Below are 20,576 nucleotides of genomic sequence, written 5' to 3' on the forward strand. Positions count from 1 at the left end.
TGCTAGGAAGACATGAGATGATGATGATAAAAATCTTTGATTATAAATGACTCTTGCTTCTTACCATCTGTTTATGTTTAAAGTAAACTTGTGTGCATCTCCAATATGAGAATGATTTGACGTTGACAACTGATTAATCCTATTAAATGCCCAGAAGCTGGTGAATTTGTAAAGCTCTGGAGCAACATGAGTTAAATCTTCTGTTTTTGGCAATCATTTAATGATTTTTTTCTCATTAAAATTTCTTTTTAATATTCTGCAGCTTAAAATATCTTTTGACAAATTCCCGTTTCATAGCTGTGCAGTCCAGGGGTCCAATTATAAAGGCTTTGCTGGGTTGGTTTAAAAATAATTTATACTTAAACATTTTACATGATTTTGCATATAATAAAGTGATTGCCCCATATGAGGCCCTGCCGTTTTATGCTAACCAGTATTTTTAGATCACTATTGGAGTCGAGAAAGTCTGTTTGAGCTAATTAATTCTCTATTCTGTTCCTCTTTTTTGAGTCTGTTTTAATAATAATGATTTTATATGTTCTTATGAATCAGAAAAGAATTATTGAATGACTTATTAAATAGGAATGAATGTGAATTAAACAGAATGAGTTTCTTGTTGCAAGAAATACTTTTCACGTATTTTAGGGGAGAGAAATGTTCTGCTAAGATGAGTCAGCAGTAAGTCTATAATATATAACCAAAAATTCTTCATAGTTACTTTACTGTTTATCCACAAGACTTTAAATGGATGATCTTGAGTGAACTCAATGGGGACAGGTCTGTCCCCTCTTAGATGAATAATACCTACCCTCATTAATCTCTTTTTATAGTGCTTTCATCTGTAGATCTCAAAGCACTTCGCAATCTCTAATGTATTATCCTCATGATGCCCTGTGAGGTAGAGAAATATTATCACCATTTTACAGATGAGGAACTGAGGCACAGAGCGCTGAGTGAGTTGTGGAAGGTCACGCAAGAAGTCTGTGGCACAACAGGGAATTGAATCAGGTCTCCCACCATCCTAGGCCCTAGCTCTGGACTGTCCTTTCCTGCTGTTATGGTGGAAACAGTGACAAAAGATTCTGAAGAGGATAGTCAGTTTTATGGCTAAAGTGGTAGCCTGAGAGTCAGGAGATCTGGATTGTCTGCATGGTGCAGCAAAGGACATCGGAGGGGTGTGATTTGTGAAGCACTCTAATGTGCTGCGTTCTAACTGCCCCCTGTAGCTTGCTGGTATGTTCTAAAAGGAACCTAGTTTCCATTCATGTATTTGCACAGGCTCTGGCTGCCAAATTTCTCCAGGGGCGATCAACCCCTGCTCAGTCCCATGCCCTGCCCCCACTCCACCCCTGCCCCCAAATCCCCACCTTTTCCTACCTCCACTCTACCCCGCCCCTTTGCTGCCTCTTCTCTCCCAGTTCCGCCCCCTCCCCTGAGCAAGCCCCATCCCTGCTCCTCCCCCTTCCCTCCCAGCACCTCCCGCACACTGCGGAACAGCTGATATCTAGCAGGCGGGAGGCGCTGGGAGGGAGGGGGAGGAGTTGATCTGCGTAGCCCTCTCTACATTGACTGTTGATAAATTATGGTCAATATCATGTTAGTTAACATGACTCTGCAAAGTCTAGTTCTAACACAACCTAAGGTTCTCGTGAAGACCAGCTCTTAGGGACATGTTCCTTCAAGTATTTGTGTTTTATGTACTTGGTAAAACAATATACAGAACATACTTCCTAAAGGGACATGGTTTAGGAGAGGCTGTGTGCTTTTGGCTGCATTTTCAAACTCTGCTTCAGCATCGTTCAATAACAGTTCTTGACAGATCGTATGTTAAGGACCAAATAGAAAGTGTGTATGAGGGGAAGAGCGTAACTGTGATTCTACAGTGCACGCAAGTACATTATAAATGACAGGCAGTGGGGATCTGAGGTTTTTAGATCAAATTTAGGCCCTTCATCTGGAGATTTAAAGAAAAGAGAAAAATGTGCTTTTACTGATACTGCCAATTAGGGAGCGGACAGGTGGCCTGATAATAATCCAGATGCACTGCAGAAGATGTGGAAGTAGCAGAGGCTGTTTCTGAAGCAAAGCAGAATAGTGCGTTTAAAGGGCACAATAAAAGAACAGGAGGAGAGCAGGCAGTCTGGCAGCTAATTCTTTATTATGTTTTAGAGAGGCAAGGAGGATGTGAGGGATGCAAAGGACGCAACAAAAAAGAGAAATGGGTGGGCAGATAATATTAAACTAGAAAGGGATAATGCTGAGGAAAATTACAGAGAAGAACAACAGGGACAAAAGAAATATAAAGAACAGCTGGCTATTACCTTCAGGGTATAAGCAAAGGAGCATGTGAAATGGATCTCTGATCTGGAAGTGTGTGTATTCGCAGGTATAGACGATGCCATTGAAGTAATTTAGAGACTGTCAAGACAGAAGGCCAGGTGACTTGTGGAACTGGGCTACCCTGTCTTTGCCCTCTAGGCCACCTGTTCAAATCCATCCACTTCAGATCTACTGTCTTCAGTTCAGTCCCCAGTAGGCATCACAAAAGTCACCATCACAATGATCATGGCCCCTCAATTCACTGTTTCAGTACAGAGAGGTCAAGGTTTTGCATGGGCTGTGTAGAGTATTCTGTATTGTAGGGGCTAAGTAGAAGCATGGACTGCCTTAGTTTCTTGCAGAACCCTAGATTCTGGTTCTTGTAGAACCTCAGGATTTGAGGCTGAATCCCCTGGTCATTCTGAGGGATATGGGGGCAACCTCTCCCTGCTCCAAAGGGAGTGAGCTGATGGAAATTCTGTCAGCTATGTGGCAGTTCTCATAGATGGGAACTAGGGAGAAAGGATTGCCCAGTGGTTGGGGCATTAGTCTGGTACTTTGAAATCCCAGGTTCAATTCCTTGACCTTCCCACGCTTCTTGGATGACTTTGGGCAAGTCACACAGATTATGTCTGCCTAGATTGTGCCAGCCTGCGGCAGGGAGCCTCCCAGCCCGGGTCGATACTTGGACTTCTGTGAGTGCACTAAAAATAGCTGTTTAAACAGTGCTTTGGAATTACAGCTCTAGCTGGAGCTTGGGACAACACCTCCTTCCCTAAGCTTCGGAGCCTGAGCTCCAGCCTAAGCTGCAATCTAGACACACCCATTGTCTGTTGACCTGGGCTGGGAATCTCTCTGCTGCAGCCTGTATAGACATACCCATAGTATCTCTGGGCCTCAGTTCCCCATCTGTAAAATGGGGATAACAGTATTTCCTACCTCACAGGGTGTTGTGAAGATAAATACTTTAAAGATTGGGAGGTGCTCAGATACTATGGTAATGGAGGCATATAAATAATAATTGGTAATGGCAGCATATAAATACCTAGGACTGACTTGAAGTAGAAGCTGCAAACAGCTGGATACATAAAGGCCAAGTGAGCAGTTGAGGGAGAACTATGCTGGAGTGAAATCCTGCCAGCAGCAGAGCATGTTACTCAATAAACCTCTGGAACGGGGGATATAAATAAGAAGTTAGGCTATGGTGCAGTGAAGCTAGACCTGTCACCATGGCAGAATCAAGCCCTTTAAAGGGCTGCCAAGAGCAGTGGGCAAGCACCATCTCCAATGGTTTGCCATGTTTAAAAAATAGCTAGAGATAGAAGACTTATTTTAAGACCTAATGCTAGCAGATTATTTCAGCAGGCTCAGCAGTAAGGGAACTATGATAAGGGCTCAGCATGGGGAAAAGCAGAGTAAGACCTCCCATCTTATCTTGGACAGACACTTTACTCCCTTACTCTGCCCATTGCTATGTCCGTGCATGCTGCCAATACCCCTTGGCGAGATTCAAACGAAGTAGCCAGCTGATTCTCCTCTTTGCCACCTTCAGTTTGACACTCACCTTTTGCAGTTTACTTGTGCTGTTTTGATGGCAGCAGGCTAAAAATTGCTTTCTAGCTTGGGTTTGATAGTACATAAAATATACCAGATATTGTACTATGTTTTAATCACGTCTACTGCTGATTCAGATATGCCTAGTTAACATATGCTATACTAGAGGCAGCATTCGCTACCTTATTGTGATGCGAATTCTGTCTCGAGCACATATTCAGAGATATTCACTCGTGGCTTACTATGGGCCTGATTCTCCATGGAAAATCAGTATCGAATTCATATAGCACCACTGATTTAACTGGAGGTACTCTTGATCTGTGTCCGTGCCAATGCAAGTGAGATGAGAATATGGCCAATTGTGTGGAAGTAACTTTTAAAATAGAAAACTTAACGTAGTTTATTTAAAAGTTAAAAATACTGGATTTTCAAGTCTGTATATATTACAGGCACATTCTGTACATGAGAAGGTACAGAGTACATGTTATAAAATATACAGTATGACACATTTCATGCAGCACAGGGAGTCTAAAGGTTATGTTATCATCCTGTGAAATGGAGCTATTTATACTGAATGCTGTAGGAGCTGAGCTTAATCAGCATACCAGCCAAATGCAGACTTGTAATTAAAGTTGACAATAAATACTTATCTACTGTTTAGAACCAATTTATTCTCTGGACTATAACTGTACACATATGTAAAATTCCTCTATCATATCATGAGAGAACCTAATATAGGAACCTTTTAAAGGAGTCAGTCAACCACGGTGAAAAGTTCCTAAATATGGATTCAAATACTTGTGCATATTTTTTAAAACTGGAAATGTCTCAGGATTTTTGACTGCTGCTCATCCTCATAGGATTTGGGTACCTTCCACAGAAAATAAAAAACACTAGCAAAGTCCCTAATGGATTTCATGGAGTCTCTCCCTTTTTGGGGTCAAACTGTTTATAGTTTGTAAGTATATAAAGCACTTGAGAAGACTTTTGCCTAAGTAGGAGCAAGAGGAATAATCCCACAGATTTACAAAATATGACTGTCTCATCTTTTACCTACAAAAGTCTCTCTCTCTTTCCCCAGTCCCATACTTATATTCTTTTAAAAATATACCATGAAAATGCAGGACACCAATACACGTGATGTGCCATTTACATAATGTCACGTGTTCTGGTTTAATGTGACTCACTGCTTGATGGTTTCATGAGTTGAAAACTCTATTTTAAAGATGTAAGCCTTTCTTTACTGTATTGTGATATGGGAAAAACCCCATCTATTCATTTATTGTAAGCCCCATTAGGGTGGCAGTGAATCAAGATGAAAATAGTGAAGCTATTCAGAGTAAAGGCTGACATTTTAAATGCTGAGACTTAGAAATATGTTAGTTGTAGAATAAAAAATTCTATTAAACAAGTAGTAAAAATTTGAGAAATGCCATGCACCGCAACTTAACTGTGTGCCCAGCACAGCCCAAAACAAGAATAAGAGAGAGAAGTGATTACATTTAAACTATGGGAATTGTGCTTCTAAAACAGGAGCTGTCTTCAGGAGGAAAAGAAATAGTTATTAAAAGAAACCTAGGGCCCCTTGCCAGTGTAGACAGTGAAGGTGTTGCCATTGACTTCAGCGAGAGAAGAAACAAGTCCTTAAATATAAACTTTAGTGCTGAAGTCTCCTATAGCAATGCTGCACCTGAAGGACTCTCTCTCTCTCTCTCTCTCTCTCTCTCTCTCATTATATAGGGAGCTATAGTGACTCATATATTTATGTTGCCTAAAATATTAATAACTTCTTTGGAGAGCTCCAGTTCTTCCATAGTTTGCAGCAGGAGATTGAAATGGGGCAGGGTGCTAATCCTGGGGTGAGGGAGTTGCCACTTGAGGTCTCCATGAAAACCCGTTCCAATTGGGCCTAGTTCTAAACAGCTGACAATTCCGATTTCCCATCCATGTTGTACTCAGCAAGCGTGCGGGCAGCTCAATGTTCCATTAGCACATAGGCCACCCTAGCGTATCGCTTCAGCCTGCCACATGCAGCTGAAATTCTGGACAAGACCTGAGCAAAATGGTTTTTATCATCTTTCTCCTCTTTCCCCTTCGAAACATCCTTTGGTGCAGAGGAAGGTGCACTGGATTAAGACCCAGAAGACCACGATTTAAAGTCACTACTTCTATAGTCCAATGGCAATAATTCTGTCCCTTCGCAACTCTTATTGAGTAAGGATTGAGAGATTACACTAGCTGGGAATAGGGCCCCTGTATCTAATATGGCAGAGCCAAGTCTCATCCCATTAGCTACACTGTCTCTCAAAATCTGCCATATCTAAGTAATCATCTATGGTCTGTAATATGGGGCTACGTGTGGATATGTAACCCCCTGTTTCAGTGTGTTTTGCATCCTCCTCCAGTGGTTGGCGCACGGGCAATAACTGTCTATTCCTGCTGCCTGTTGTTGTGGTTCCAGTAGCAAAGATCTGTCCAGGGTCCAGTGCAAATTCCTGTAAGGGTGTACAGGGCTCGGCTGGAGAGCTTCACAGGGAACCACAGGCAGGAGACTTAAATTTAGAGCTTCCCTAAGCCAAGGCCATAATTTGGGATGTGCAAAGGTAGCACTCAAGAAGCACAGCCCAAAATCCGGCACAAAATGCCCTACCTTGTTGCTGGAGAGCAACAGTAAGGTGCTTTCCTTTGCAAGACAATGACCCAGATAGGCATAGAGAAGTCTGGCCCTTAGTTTCAGTGGGAGCAGGATGAGAGCCTTAGGCACTGTCTGCAAAGCCTCCAACCACTATGGGCACAGAGAGCAGAACTCTATAGAGCTCTGATATAGTTCTTGCATGTGGTAGCATGCTTGCTGCCTTCCAAGTCATGAACGTGGCCAAAAGTAAAGTTTTAACAATATAGATTATTCCACATTTGTCTCTTCTCATCTCCATTTAGCACAATTTTTGAAGAACTGCAAGGCATTTCTCTGTCACAGCCAGTTCAACGTGTAAAATGCTGCCCGATCAGAATGGTGTAACTCTGCAAGGTAGCAGAGAATCAGACCCCTAATATTAAACTTGATTTCTCATGCTCTTTTTCCTTTACAAACTTCTGATTAGTAATTCAGCAGTAGGGCAGGATAAAACCAATGTACGATCCCTGGTGTTGGGGGTCATGCTTGATGGGGGTCAAAGTAAGAGTTCAAATGCAGTTTCATTTTTGACAACACTGAAATTGCCTGATGGAGAAGGAGGAAAGGATTTCTGACATGCTGTTGGATATTGTTTTCATTTTAGGTAAACTATGCCGTTTGAGGAAACAGCACTGAGCTAAATGGGTAAAGCTGTCTAAACTCTTTGGTCATGTCATGTCATATAAAATAAAAATCCTTTACATCATGAGAAGTGTGCATGCTAAACTTCAGTCAAATGATTTTGAAATATTTGAAATATTAAACAACCGCAGGTGTGCCCCCCCCCCCGGGCATTACAATGAAAACACTAAATCAACCTAAACGACAATAGGATTATTAGTATTATTGTAACTACAATAGACTAGACTGATGACTAAATGAGAGTTCTCTGTTAAGACTTATCCTTCTCCACTCCCATCCCAATTAGTTTTAAGTCTAGTTGAGCACCTCATATGTCCTTGTTTTTCGTGGCTTGCTTTCTAGTTAGTTATAGTCTGTTTAGGAACATCAGACTTGCCATAATAGATCAGATCATTGGTCCATGTAGTCTGATATCCTGCCTCCAGCAATAGCCTTCGTCAGACAGTAAAAAAAAAAATCCTAGTAAGGTATTGTATGCAATGTTAGGCTAAAAATTCCTTCCTTATATGATATGATCTTTAAGATTTTGTTATCCTTATTCTATCTCGTGAACTAATGTTCATAAAATTATCCAGTTCTTTTAAAGATCCAGTCACAATGCATGGTTTGGATGTTTCTGTTACAATTAATTCTACAGTTTAGTCCTTGTTGATTCAATCCTTGTATTTTGAAGGGGAACAGCAATAATAATGCAGGTTGCTGGTGTCAAATAGTACACCTATGAAAATGATATAAAACTCCTATTTAGCTACATTCACTTCCACTAAGACCTGTTAGTTAATTGCACTAGATAAGGTTTTACTAGCACTGTGGTGTACTGCACTCTACCAGCATGTGATACGGGTGTGTTATGAAGCCAGTCTAATCCAGATAGAGTTGTGTCCTCTCAGTTGATTCGTAAGCTTCGGAAATGTTTTCCAGTTCCCTGAAGCTTTTCACTTTGTCCTCTGGATGTCGCTGTTCTGCACAAGACCTGTTGCAATTGCAGCTTTGACACTTGCATCCCGCTTCCAAAGGAACCTGCGCTCCGCCCCGTAATGCAAACGCATGCAATCTACAGACGAGTCGTCTTCATTTATTGATGAATTCTTTTCATTAGCTCTACCAATTAACAATACCACTTTCCCCAAATTAAAAAACGCAATCAACCTATTGCGGAACAGCTGTAGTGAAATACTTCTTCTAATCCCTTTGTAAGAGGGAAAAGGTGTAATTAATGCCCGCTTTAATTATAAAAATAGAAGTGAGAGGTGCATGCTGGCAAATCAAAGGGTTATTAAGGTGATGGTTCTTTCAGTATCTTACACGGCAAAATGTACATTGCAGTGCCCTCTACTCATACTTATGTCCGCTTCCTTGTGTACATGACATGACCGTGTGCACTGCACATTGACAGCATTCTCTATAGATGGTGGTAGGTACCCTCGGTATGATTTATTGCAGGTCCTTCTGGAAACTCTTCATGAAAGAGTATCCTTCAATACACCATTCCCTTTCAATATATAAATATCTAACCTGGTCACACATAATTTGAAATAAGAGCAAGGTTTTTGGTTTGCGGGTGGAAAATGATCACCAATAGGTTTCAGACACGTTTTGCTTCTTGTTCTGTGACAAAAAGGACCCTCCTACATGTTGCTGTTTCAAAGTCTCTTGTCCATCTGGTTGCAGACAGATGGATGATGCTGTTTGCAGGAGATACTTCCCCCGGATTCAGCCTCAGGCTTTAAGTTGGAAAAACAAATCCAAGGAGAGATGCACTGAGAGAGGGGAATCCAGATCTCTGGAAGTGCAAAGTCTGCTGCAGCTGCTGCCCAAGAGGGGGAAATTCACCACCAGCCTACCATAGGGAAGAAGGAAAAGCGGGAAATCAATCATGCAGCAAGTGACAGGCTGACAGAACACATCCCTCGCAGCACAGAGAGCCTGAGAACCCAGAAAACCATACAAGAAATATTAGAAACAAACGAAATAATCAACACCTCTGTGCTTAAAAAAAATACGGGGAAAGAATCCTTGATCATTATGGAGAGGCAGTGAGCAGCAAGGGGGAGAAGGACTGAACAGTGCTCATCTAGCAAACAAGTCACGTCTTTTTGTTGTTGTTGAGGGCAAAGGGGAGAGAGACGCCATGCTCAGGCTGTGCTGGGAACTAATGTGATACCTAGTGAAGATGGCGTATATACAGGTAGGTCTGAACAGCACTGGGGAGGAAATGTCCTCGTTATCTGGGGAGGGAGGACCACAGGGAACCTGGGTCTGCTCTAACCTGGTTTAGACTCAACTGAATTTATTCGTTGTATGTTCATCCAGCCCAGGTTCGTGATTCCCTCTCCCACTTAATGGGAAACTTGAGAGTTAGTTACAGAAAAGGTCAAGTTCTCTAGTGACAGATGCAACCTGTAGCATTATTATTGGTTCTGATTTTTTGCATTCAATGGTAATATTTGCTTCTAATGTATTTAGAAACAAGAACTGTGGCTTACTGGCGGTTGACAATCCCGAGTAGGGTTACAAAACAATCTCTTCCCAGATAAGTTTGGGGGTAATTGTACTTGTGACTGGACCTTAATTTAAAAAAGTAAATAAAAGAAATTGAAAGCATCCCTTCTAGCTATGTGTTGGGTGCATGTCCTTTTAAGGTTGTGTTGGTACAAATCAGTAAAACAAAAGGAAACTAACATCGTGTGTGTGTGTGTGAGAGTGAGTGAATGTACTAGTGAGATTCTGTGGGTATGAGACACTTGCATTCATTCAGACATACACATTGTGCATGTGTGATTGTTGGTATCTCTGTGTGATTATCTTTGTGTGTAGCTGTTGTTTATGTGTATGAATGTCTGCATATATGTGTGTGGATGAGACAAATGTTTGATGCCTTATTGCACTGTGTGGGCAACTGTGCCCTGCTGCACTTCCTGGTGCTTCTCTATGTGCCATGATCCATCTGTTAACTCCAGGGTTCCGTTTCTGGGTCTGAGTTTGGTGTGTGAGCAAGAGCAGGCTGGGAGATGGGAGTCAGAACAGCGAGGGGTGCTCTAGCAACGACCCCAGCCCCCATCCATAGTGTTACCATGGATACTTCTCCTAATTGCTGAGCTGAGGGGAGCTTGCAGCTGCTGGACAGCAGGTGGAGATCCAGGCAGAGCAGGCCCTGGGGATGCAAATGGAGGGGGCTTGGGACTCAGCCAGAAGGGCATGAAAGGGCAGAGCTTCCTGATATTGTTGGCTAACCATGTGACTCGTAGCCTGCAATCCTGTGAAATGCCAGCATGGAAGTGCTCCTCGGGAGGTCATGTGGGGCCTTGAGAACCACATTTATATGTAGCCCCCTTCATCCGTGAGCACTGAAAGGAGGACTCCTGCATGCATTCAGTGATCTCTGTGAATCTAAAACCTAGGGGTCTACTCTACACACACTCCCTGGGATCTTTGGGCCCCTCTGTCTGTGCATCCACAACACCCACATGGAGTCCCCATGCAAAGGTCAAAATGGGGCTAGCCTAACACAGAGGAGACTGAAAAGGGGGTCCTAACTTGCATATGTGACACCCTCCCATTCGGGCACCCCTGCAAACAGCCTGTACTGTGATTGTTCCCTCAGTAATTATATGCCCCTTCCAAGTGTTTAAAAATCATGAGTCAGGTTCCCCTAGACAATTGAGAGATTATAAGTATAATAAATGTTGGGTTCTTTTTATTTGCCTTCTGGCATTTAGGAATCACGTTTTCAAGCATTTCTCGACAGCCCCTAGGGCTAGAAACTTACTTTAAAACGAACAGCAATGAAAGTAGTGATTCTCAGGCACTAACAGGAGAGCAGCAGCTGAAGGAAGCTGAAGTGAGCGATGTGGTGGGGGATCCCCCAGCACCTAACATGCAACAGAGCCTAAGGAACTGCCTGTCACCAACATGTGCTAGGGGCTTGGGACCAGTCAGGTAATGTGTGAAACCCTGGAGTTAGCAGCACTGGCTCAAGGTCTTTTTACTATGTGACAGGCTCCCGGTGAGTTCCCGCGTGGCATTACATGCAGGATTCGCTCCAAGTCCCACCAGTGCATAAGTTCTGGGGATTTCCCCAGCCCATCGCACACGTTAGCAGACTGGCAGCACATGTTGGTGGCAGGTGCTTCCAGCGGCTCTGTGGCACGTGTAGGTGCCAGGGGATCCCTTCCCCCATCGCACGGCATCAGCTTCCTTCGGCCCCTCACTCCTTTTCCACCCTGAGCTCCCATCCTGTGCAGCAGGCAGAGTCACAGGCCAGATTTACAGGGCCCTTCTGGGCGGCCTGCCCCCGACCCAAGAGCTCCCCCGCTTCTCGCCCCCTTTACCAGGCGCGGCGTCTCACCATGCCCAGCGCCTGCCCAGGCTCCACGGGCTCTGCCAACTTCAGCGGGACTGGGAGCCTCCGCGGCAGCCTCCCTCCACCTCCTGGCGGCTCCCCGGGGCGGCAGCACCAGCCGCCGCCCCCTGGCGGGGCCGGTCCCCTCTGGGCTCCGGCTGCCCAGAGCGCAGGGGGCGCTGCTGGGTCCGGGGCTATGCCCCAGTCGCTCTCCGTGGCGGCCCAGGCGCTGAGTGCGGCGTCCCCGGGGGAAGGCGTCGGGCTCCGGCTGGGTCTTGTTCTGCGCCACGTGTTGCTGGCCGGAGGGGGTGAGGGTCCGGGCCGCGGGCTGGGAGGCTCGAAGCTCGGGAAGGCTGCCCCGAGAGAGGCGAAGGGCGACCCCGGGAAGAGGGAGGGTGGCGGCCGCGGCTGCCCAAGCTGGGGAAATTCACCCCGAGCCATGCCCAGGAGAGTGCAGCGGGTGACAGGCTGCGGGAGCCGAGCCCATCCCTCCCCTCCCCTCCCCTCCCCGCCCCGCGCGGCACAGGGAGCCCGGGGCCCCCGGCACAACCTGCCCGAAATCCCAGAGAACCAGACCGCGTCCCCCCGCCCCGCGCCGGGCTCGGGAAGCGCTGGGGAGGAGGCGCCGAGAGGCAGCGAGCAGCCGGGGGAGCGGGGATGGCCAGTGCCCATCTGGCACACAAGTCGCGTCTTTTTGTGCTGTTGAGGGCCAAGGGGAGAGAGACGCCGTGCTCGGGCTGTGCTGGGAACTAATGTGATACCTAGTGAAGATGGCGTATATACAGGTAGGTCTGGACAGCACTGGGGAGGCGATGTCCTCTTTGCCGGGGTGGGGACCGCAGGGAGATCGGGTCTGCTCTAACCTGGGTGAGCGCTCACCTCAATTTACTAGCTGCGTGTTAATCCAGCCCGGGCTAGTGATTTCCCCCTCCCGCTTAACGGTAAACCGGGGTGTGCGAGTGAGGTAGCTGCCGAAAAGGTGAAGCTCTCCCCTGACATACACAAGCCTTGAGGCACGAGTGCTTCGGTTTTTTGCATTTGTTTAATAGCAGCGGTCAGCCGATGCGTCTCGATTCAGACCAGGACGGTGGGTTGTTGGAAACACTTTGTGGAGTGGTACAGGAGAAGGGTTTGGGGGACTCCTGCCTGTGGTTGGAACTCGCCTCCTTCTTAAGAATGAATCCGAACATCCCCTTTTGTGCTTGTTTGTGTGAACTTGTGTGTTTGTGCATCTGACTGATGGCGTATGTATGGGCCTGACTGTGTTTGTGTCTATGGAGGGGGTTGTATGTATAGGGTGTGTGTGTGTGTATTTAGGTGTGCTTATGTTTGTGCGCGTGTGTGTCTGTGTATAGGATTGTGCGTGGTCTGTGCGTGTGAATGTCAGCATATATGTGAGTTCTTGTGTGTGTGAGAGGATTGTGATGCCTTCGTGCAGAGTTGCATATACAGGGCACAAAGAGAAGCAGAGCAACAATTGTGGCAGCTGCCTCTGCTTCTGTTCTATTGCATGTTCAGCGATCCAGCTGTGGACTGCTTGTTCCGTGTCTAGGACTGAATTCAGAGTAGGAGCAAGAGCGGGCAGGGAGATGGGAGTAGGAGCAGCCAGCGGTCCTTTACCAACTCCTCCCCCATCCATCCAGCTGGCATCACCATGGATGCTGCTCCTGAGTTGAGTTTAGGTGGCTGCTGCTGAGGGAGGAGGACTAGGCAGGGCAGCCTCTGGAAGAGGCCTGGGAGGCTCAGGAATCAGTCAGCCAGAAGGTAATGAAAGGGTACAGAGCTTCCCCCAGAGTGTGAGATGACCTTGCTAATCACACTCCTGTGAAACACCAGCAGGGATGGGATGTGCCCCTCACACTGTCACGTGGACGCTTGAGAACGCAGGCTCAGAAACCCCACCTACCTGAGACACCTTCCCCCTACCGTGGAAGCCTAGAAGTGGGGGCTCCCACACATATGGGAATCCTTTCAGAGATTGAAACGGGGGCCCTCACACCAATAAAGGGACCTGCTGTGGACACAGACACAGGGACCCTCACCCCAGTGTGGTATACCGACATATTACCACCAACTATGAACTTCAAAACAGGGACCCACTCAACTTGCCCAAGGCCATGAAAACCAGCACTCACTTAAAGCTGTCCTTACTTTCCGGGGCTCTTGGGAGCTAGATGGGCAGGGGGCCTTGAGCCCCAAGGTTTGTCACTACTCCCAGCCCGGCCTGTCCATCGTGTAATTGTGCCAGGGTAGAAGGAGCTCTTTGGTGGATAGGCTGTTGTGTATATGAGACCCTAATGCTGTAAACTGGGTCCATGGTGTATAATTAAAAATGTAATTTCACCTGCTCCCCTGAATGAGTTTTGATACCCATGGTTTTATGGTTTAAAAACTCCTGGAAGATGTTAGCCAGGAAATCTGGCTTCTTATCTGAGCTCTGCCAATGACTTGGTTTGGTTCTCCACTGCCTTGCATAGTCACTGACAGTGACATCTGTGCACAGTGGATGTAAAATGCTGTTGGGTAAGTCACCCTCTCTGTGACTCAGTTTCTCATCTCTGAAATGACAATGACAATAGTGACCTACCTCCCAGGGGTGTACTGACTGCAAATTAGTTAATATTTAAAAAGTGCTTTGAGATCCTGGGATGAAAGATACTATGGTGATCCAAAGCCCAGTGAAGTCAGTAGGGATCTTTGAATTGATTTCACTGGGCTTTAGATCAGGCTTTGTGTGTGTGTGAAGTATTACAATTTATTGTTTCAAAAGTACATAAGTGACTTAAGAGCACACGGCTCATTGGCTTTCATTGGGAGTTGTGTTCCTAAGCCAGGCTCTTTTGAAAATGCCACCCTTAATGTTCTTTGCCCTCTATCTGTAATATCAGTGGTGTAGTACTGGAGCCCTGTCATCCCCAACTGACCAAAGTGTACAGAAGCAGAGGGGACATGTATATGTCCATACATGCATGTATGTATGTATATTCATGCTAGAAAAAGCGAGCCCTGGCTGTGCAATATCACCCGCCTTAAAAATGCTGGTCACACTTGATTTGGAGGATGCAGGGAACAGCTAAGCACAGCAGCATATGGGGCACAGGGAGTGTAAGGGTAAAGATAACAAAAACAGCCCCACGTATGGCAGATCCTGGAAACCAAGGTAGCAAGGAACAGCTGTCAGCAAGGTCATCAAGCAGCAATGACTGTGCAAGGGCCCCTAGGCCACCCTACACATACAATGTGTTGTTTTGTGATGGGGGTTTGTTTATGGCACCAGGACTCCCAAATGGATTATGCTCCTGGGTTGAAGAGTTGATCTTAGGGTGACCAGATGTCCCGGTTTTTATAGGGACAGTCCTGATTTTTGGGTCTTTTTCTTATATAGGCTCCTGTTACCCCCCACCTCCTGTCCTGTTTTTTCACATTTGCTGACTGGTCACCCTAGTTGACCTTGAATGGGCAGATCTGGTACGATAAGCCTAGGCTCAGCAGCTGTAACTTGAGTGGTATTCCTTTTGCATTCCCAGTGGACTAGGCCAATGTCATGGCTGCCTCTATGTGCTGGGTTTGTTCTAGTGTCCATGTTCTTAAACTTCAACTGAGCTTACCCAGCACCTGCTGGCAGTCACATCATTTGTGCTCTATAAACCTTTGTCATTCCCCCAGAGCTAGTCCCCCTGTTGCATGTGACTGGCATGAACAAGGACAGCTGTTTGTGTTTGCTTTTATTTCATGGATCTGTGCATTTATGTATTTTATGGCACTGGCTGTTCATTTGCTTCTGCTGTGCTATGGTGATTAGTTCCTGCCTGTTGTAGTCTCTGTCGTCACTCCTGTGTGCCTGGCTAGGGTTTCTGCGGGAGTTTGAGCACACAGTCAGGATGGAACTCCAGTTACTTTATGATGGAGTCTGGGGGTAGCATTGCTCATGCTCCTGGGGTCCTGGCTGCCCAAGGACCTGTTTTATTTTAAAGCAGATCTAGGTTGTTTTACTTGATGCTTCTCTTGCACGACTGATACATTTTAGCCAGGTGGCTTGTCTGATACAGGCCTGCCTGGAATTACCACACCCCACTCCCTCATGCCACATGGCCTTTTCTCACACTACATGCTGGGCTGTTTGGCTGCAGGGCATGAATACAATGGACCCGGTTTAATGCAGAATAGGAATTTTAGTGCAGGCTTGGAATAAGCCACACCAGTTTTGTGTGGACCTTAGTATGTAAATTGGGGGATGATAGAACCCTGGGGTTTTTAAAAATGATTTTTGGGTATAGCCATATCAAAATACAGCACTTTTGTCCTTGCAAACCTTACCTCATACAGGTGGCGGAATTTTCACTAAGCAATGGTCTGTGAGAACGTGGCGATGGATGTTTGTGTTAAAATGCTTTCTATGGAAGCCATTGTAGAGCTAAATTTAATCTAATCTAATCTAGTTTCTTTTTTAAAAGTTGTATTGTCTATGTTTTCCATAGAGTATAGCCAATAGAAGCTTTTGGGAGAGCAAGCCCCTTAAGAAACGGGAGTACTCAGAAATTAGTGTCCACTTCTGAAACTATTGGTCTTAATATCTCTGGAGTTGCAACCATTTTTGCCAGAACTGAACTGAGATCAGGGTCTCTATTACCAGGAGCTCGCAGTGTATCTATGACCAGGATGTGGTTTGCTACTGATGCAGTAAATACAGTAGTTGTAGAAATGAAGTAATTTCCTAGGGACACATGAAGAGTGTGGTTGCACATGATGTCTCCTGGGAGGGGGATGGTAGCAGAAGCAATACATATGTTTCTCTTGCTGTAAACAGGGGTGAGTGAGAGTGGTGGGATCCTCCTAGGGAAGGGTGAGCAGCAGGAAGGGAAGGGGAGAAGACGACATTGTTGCTCCTTCAGGAGATTCTGCCCCCTCCCCTAAAATTAAGTAGGACAAGCTTGGGAAATAGCATGTCCTGAGAAATTAAAGAAATTGTTCTCTGGCTGGTGCTAATTTAGAGTTATTTGAGCATTGCTAAACTGGTTTTGTCTTTTTCATTTTGTTCCCCTTTGCTTCATCATGGATATCTAAAAGGACAGTTGGAACCGATAAATGAGGTGAGTTAATCTGATGATTCATTCCCTATTCTGTCTCATCTCATCGTCCAGAGGAGATTGTCCTGCATTTTCTGAATGTTTTCTAATGCCGTAGGTATAAATGGTATGCCAGATTCCTTGCTTTGTGGCTTTTCTGATTTCTGGGGTTCATTTATAGAAAAATTAATCTTTTCGTATACCAGGAAAATTCAGTTTTTTATAGGTGTGGAATAAAAATTTCTTTTACTATCAATCTGCTACTGTCCTCTGCAGCCCTGTGCTCCCAGTGAAGGCCTCCCAGTGAGTGCCGACTGCTTCCTTGTACAGGCAGTGTTGAACACTGCAAACATGATGCAATTCAATAATTTCTAGTACAATTTTAAAAAGGCTATTCTCAAATTTTGACTTTGTGAGGGTTTCATAATGCATTCTGGGTTTTCACCTATCACTGAGTACAGATAGCTAGAATCTGTCTGTCTGTGTCCCATGTACTGCTCTGCGAGCCTTCTTACAAACACTTTCTTCTCCCCCCACCCCCTTACCTGGGAAAGGTGGGTAGGGGCGGATGGGGAATGAGCAGAACCCTGGCTTCATGCCTCCTTCCCTCTCTCTCCAGTGCACCAGCAAGCTGAGCTTAGAGGGTGTGGTGGGAGTGGGGTAGTTATTTGTCGTTGGTATAAGCCACCAGCAAGTTTATACCCTCTTGAAGCAAGGGGGAGAAGGAAGGGAACTGTGGCTTCCTCAGACAGTTCCTTTCTTGGGATGTACTTCTCCCTTGCTATAAATGTATACACTTAGCCTGTGTATATTTATATGTTACGCTATAATGTTATAAACATATATACACAGGCTAAGTGTATACATTAACCTGTGTACATTATTACATATATATATATATATATATATATAATGTGTGTGCATGTAATAAATGTAATAGCACTGTTAGGGAGTTACTACTGCCACCATACAAAATTCTGTTCTCCGGGGCACTTCTACACTCACCGAGGGCAAATAACGTTTTTTAAAAAAACCATTAGCTTTTTCAATAAATTAATCATCATAGTAAGAGTCAGGCAAGATTTTGTACCTAGGCTGATACATTTTGCTGACAAATTTGAGGCTGTAATACTGCATGTATGGAGCATATGAATATCATATGGTTACATGCCTACAGTATTAAAATACCTTCATATTGTTGTGTTAGGTTTTTTCAGCTGTGCAACAACTTGTGAAATTAAATTGAGGTCTTCAGTTTTTTCTTCTCTCTGCCATGCATTTGTTGATATATTAGTTTGTTAATGTAGGTGAAATAATGGGCATGTTTCTGCTCTAGCATATTGTTATGGCATAGTGTTTTGTAAATCACTCTCTCGCCCACGTACATAATAATTCTATAAAAGAAAATACCTGCAGTGAATGTTTATTTCCCTGCCTAGTTATGGCTTCAGTGAGATTGTGCCAGTAACTGCACGGCACTTGTCTGTTTATATAAATGGAATAAATATAGTTCCAAATGTTCTGCTGCAGAAACACAAAACATAAATACAGCTGAGTGTTATTTCTCACCGATGATCTACTGTTTGTAATCTTATTCTTTGGTTTCCAATGGCCTCAGGGTCTGCTCTCTAGACTCTTGGATCTCTTGCTGTGCAGATGGACTTGTAGAAATTGTTGTCAGAAGTGTTTTGACTGTAGCTGTTGTCAGTCGAGCGAAGATGAAGTTGAAATCCTGGGACCTTTTCCTGCACAGACGCCAGCCTGGCTGTAAGTTTAGATGTGCATATTAAGCAAATGTTATCTCCAGTTTATAGCAGGGTGACAAAGGTAATGTTATTTTGGCTGTGGTGAGGGCATAAACATGAGGCCATAAGAATCCAAAAATGCCACACACCTGGCTAATGGCATACATACAATAAGAGATTGGTGGGAAGAGTCGGTGTTAGGAGTGGGAACAGTGCATATAACTATATAAAGCGTGCATATAACTGCAGCAAAGCTAAACAACATGTCCTGCTAATTCAGGTAGCTGGAGTCTTTGAAATATAGCTACCCCAATTCTTAAGTCAGAAACTATCCTGCAAGCCAACACAGCAAGTTGGTAATTTACCTAGCTTTGTATTCCATGCTGAGAACAATACATTTCATTTGAATTTTTGTTGAATCTCTAAATTGGACTGTTTATTTTGAGCACTTTAGCCCTTTGATTGCTGTAATTTTCCAGACTGCCAGTCAAGTGACTACGTAGGAGGACCTATATTTATTATTTTATTATTACTTAGAGCATGCACTGTATTTTCTGAACACATAACAGACAAGGTTCCTACCAGAGGAGCTTGTGATCTGCCTTAACCATAGATAGACATACAGTATGTAATACACCAGATAACTGTTCAGACAAATAGGGGTTCACGCACAGGCCCTAATTCGGCAATTTGTTGCATGTTGGTGAGCCCATGCAGAGCCCCATGGAAAATGGCTGAAATCACATTTAACTTTAGCTATTTCCAGGATAAATCTGTATTTTTAGGAAGGCTTAGGTTGGTTGTAAGATATCATTCTAGGCAGAAAAATAGCATACAATCAGCATTCAGTGAAACTAAACAATATCTACTAGAATGTTTTGAGGCTTATAAGAGTAAGAAATAGATACCGATCTTATTAATGTTAGTCTGATTTAACCAGGCTAAAGGGGGAAACTTACAAAAACACCAAGGTGACATAAGAGAGTATATCCCCTAGAAAAACTGAATTTCTAATGGGACTTGTGTTCGTGTGTCACTTAAGTGCTTTTAAAATCTGATCCTAAAACAACAATGTCAAAGCAGTTTACAAGGGAGGCCAGTATTGTTATCCCCATTTTGCACCTGGGGAAACTGAGGCACCGGGCGGCGAAGTGACTTACCCAAGGTCACCCAGCAGGCCACTGGCAGAGCAGGAGCCTTAGTGCCAGTTCAGTGTTTTAGCTGCAAGGCCTCACTGCCTCCCATAGCAGCAGAGTAATTGCTACTCAAGAGTTAAATGTGTAATGTGCTTCTGAAACCACAACAGGTGAGGTGCCCCCTTAATTGCTTCCCTAATGCACCACATTTCGCTGTGTTGCTGGACGATAGATAGGAAGACGTGATCAGTATCATTCTCCCCGGGAGCTTCCTTGCTTTTATTTTTTTTCCCTGCCAGATCTATCAGGTTTGTCTGTAAACGGTATATAAAATTAATCTTTTTCTGTTTGAATTACAGTATCTTATTTATTGTTTTGAATTAGTGTAGGAAGAAGGTGCAGAGAGGTTAGCAGTAGAGCTTTATAGTGCTTCTTAAACAGGGAGCAGTTTTTTAAGGGTCAGAATTGTGCTTCGAAACTCATTTATCTGCAGCTAATGGGAACTGGAAATAAAATCACTGCTAAATAAGGAAACATTGTGTGCAGGTGAACAAAATGATGAGACCACTTTATTGGACTTAGAAAGATACGCTCCAGAAATGATCGAGTACTTGGGGACAAGTGGCTAGGCTTAGTAGGGGCTCCAGGAAGGGGTGGGATAGAAGAAATCTTCACTTGATCTGTGGAGTGGCAGGCCCTGAGTAGGGTTGCCAGGAATGCCAGGTCGAAAAGGGACCCTGGTGGCTCCGGTCAGCACCGCTGACTGGGCTGTTAAAAGTCTGTTCAGTGGTGCTGTAGGTCTAAGGCAGGCTAGTCCCTACATGTCCTGGCCCTGTGCTGCACCCTGGAAACAGCCAGCAGGTCCAGCTCCTAGGCAGGGGGGCCATGGGGCTCTGCGTGCTGCCCCCGCCCAGAGCACTGGCTCCGCACTCCCATTGGCTGGGAACTGTGGCCAATGGGAGCTGGGGAGCGGTGCCTGTGGGCTAGAGCAGTGTGCAGAGTCTCTTGGCCCCCTGCCTAGGAGCCAGATCTGCTGGTCTCTTCTGGGGCACAGTGCGGAGCCTGGACAGGCAGGGAGCCTGCCTTAGCCCAGCTGCA

At 45.0% G+C, this 20,576-nt stretch overlaps 1 protein-coding gene across 6 annotated transcripts in view; it reads left to right on the forward strand.

The window, feature by feature from the left end:
• SYT17 (synaptotagmin 17) overlaps window positions 1-20,576 on the forward strand; it is a 116,984-nt gene that overhangs the window by 25,756 nt on the left and 70,652 nt on the right. The window contains exons 2-4 of one of the 6 annotated variants that reach the window (XM_084640877.1): window positions 8,861-9,377; window positions 16,604-16,621; window positions 18,216-18,364. In XM_084640877.1, the coding sequence (XP_084497003.1) occupies window positions 9,363-9,377; window positions 16,604-16,621; window positions 18,216-18,364 (182 nt within the window). In that variant the 5' untranslated portion in view covers window positions 8,861-9,362. Of the gene's footprint in view, window positions 1-8,788; window positions 9,378-12,116; window positions 12,317-16,603; window positions 16,622-18,215; window positions 18,365-20,576 lie in introns of those variants that run through there. The other 5 variants (XM_084640876.1, XM_084640875.1, XM_084640879.1 and 2 more) reach the window with 5 other exon arrangements.

This window comes from Lepidochelys olivacea (genome assembly GCF_965140295.1).
Source record: "Lepidochelys olivacea isolate rLepOli2 genome assembly, chromosome: 10".
Classification (NCBI taxonomy): Eukaryota; Metazoa; Chordata; order Testudines; family Cheloniidae; genus Lepidochelys; species Lepidochelys olivacea.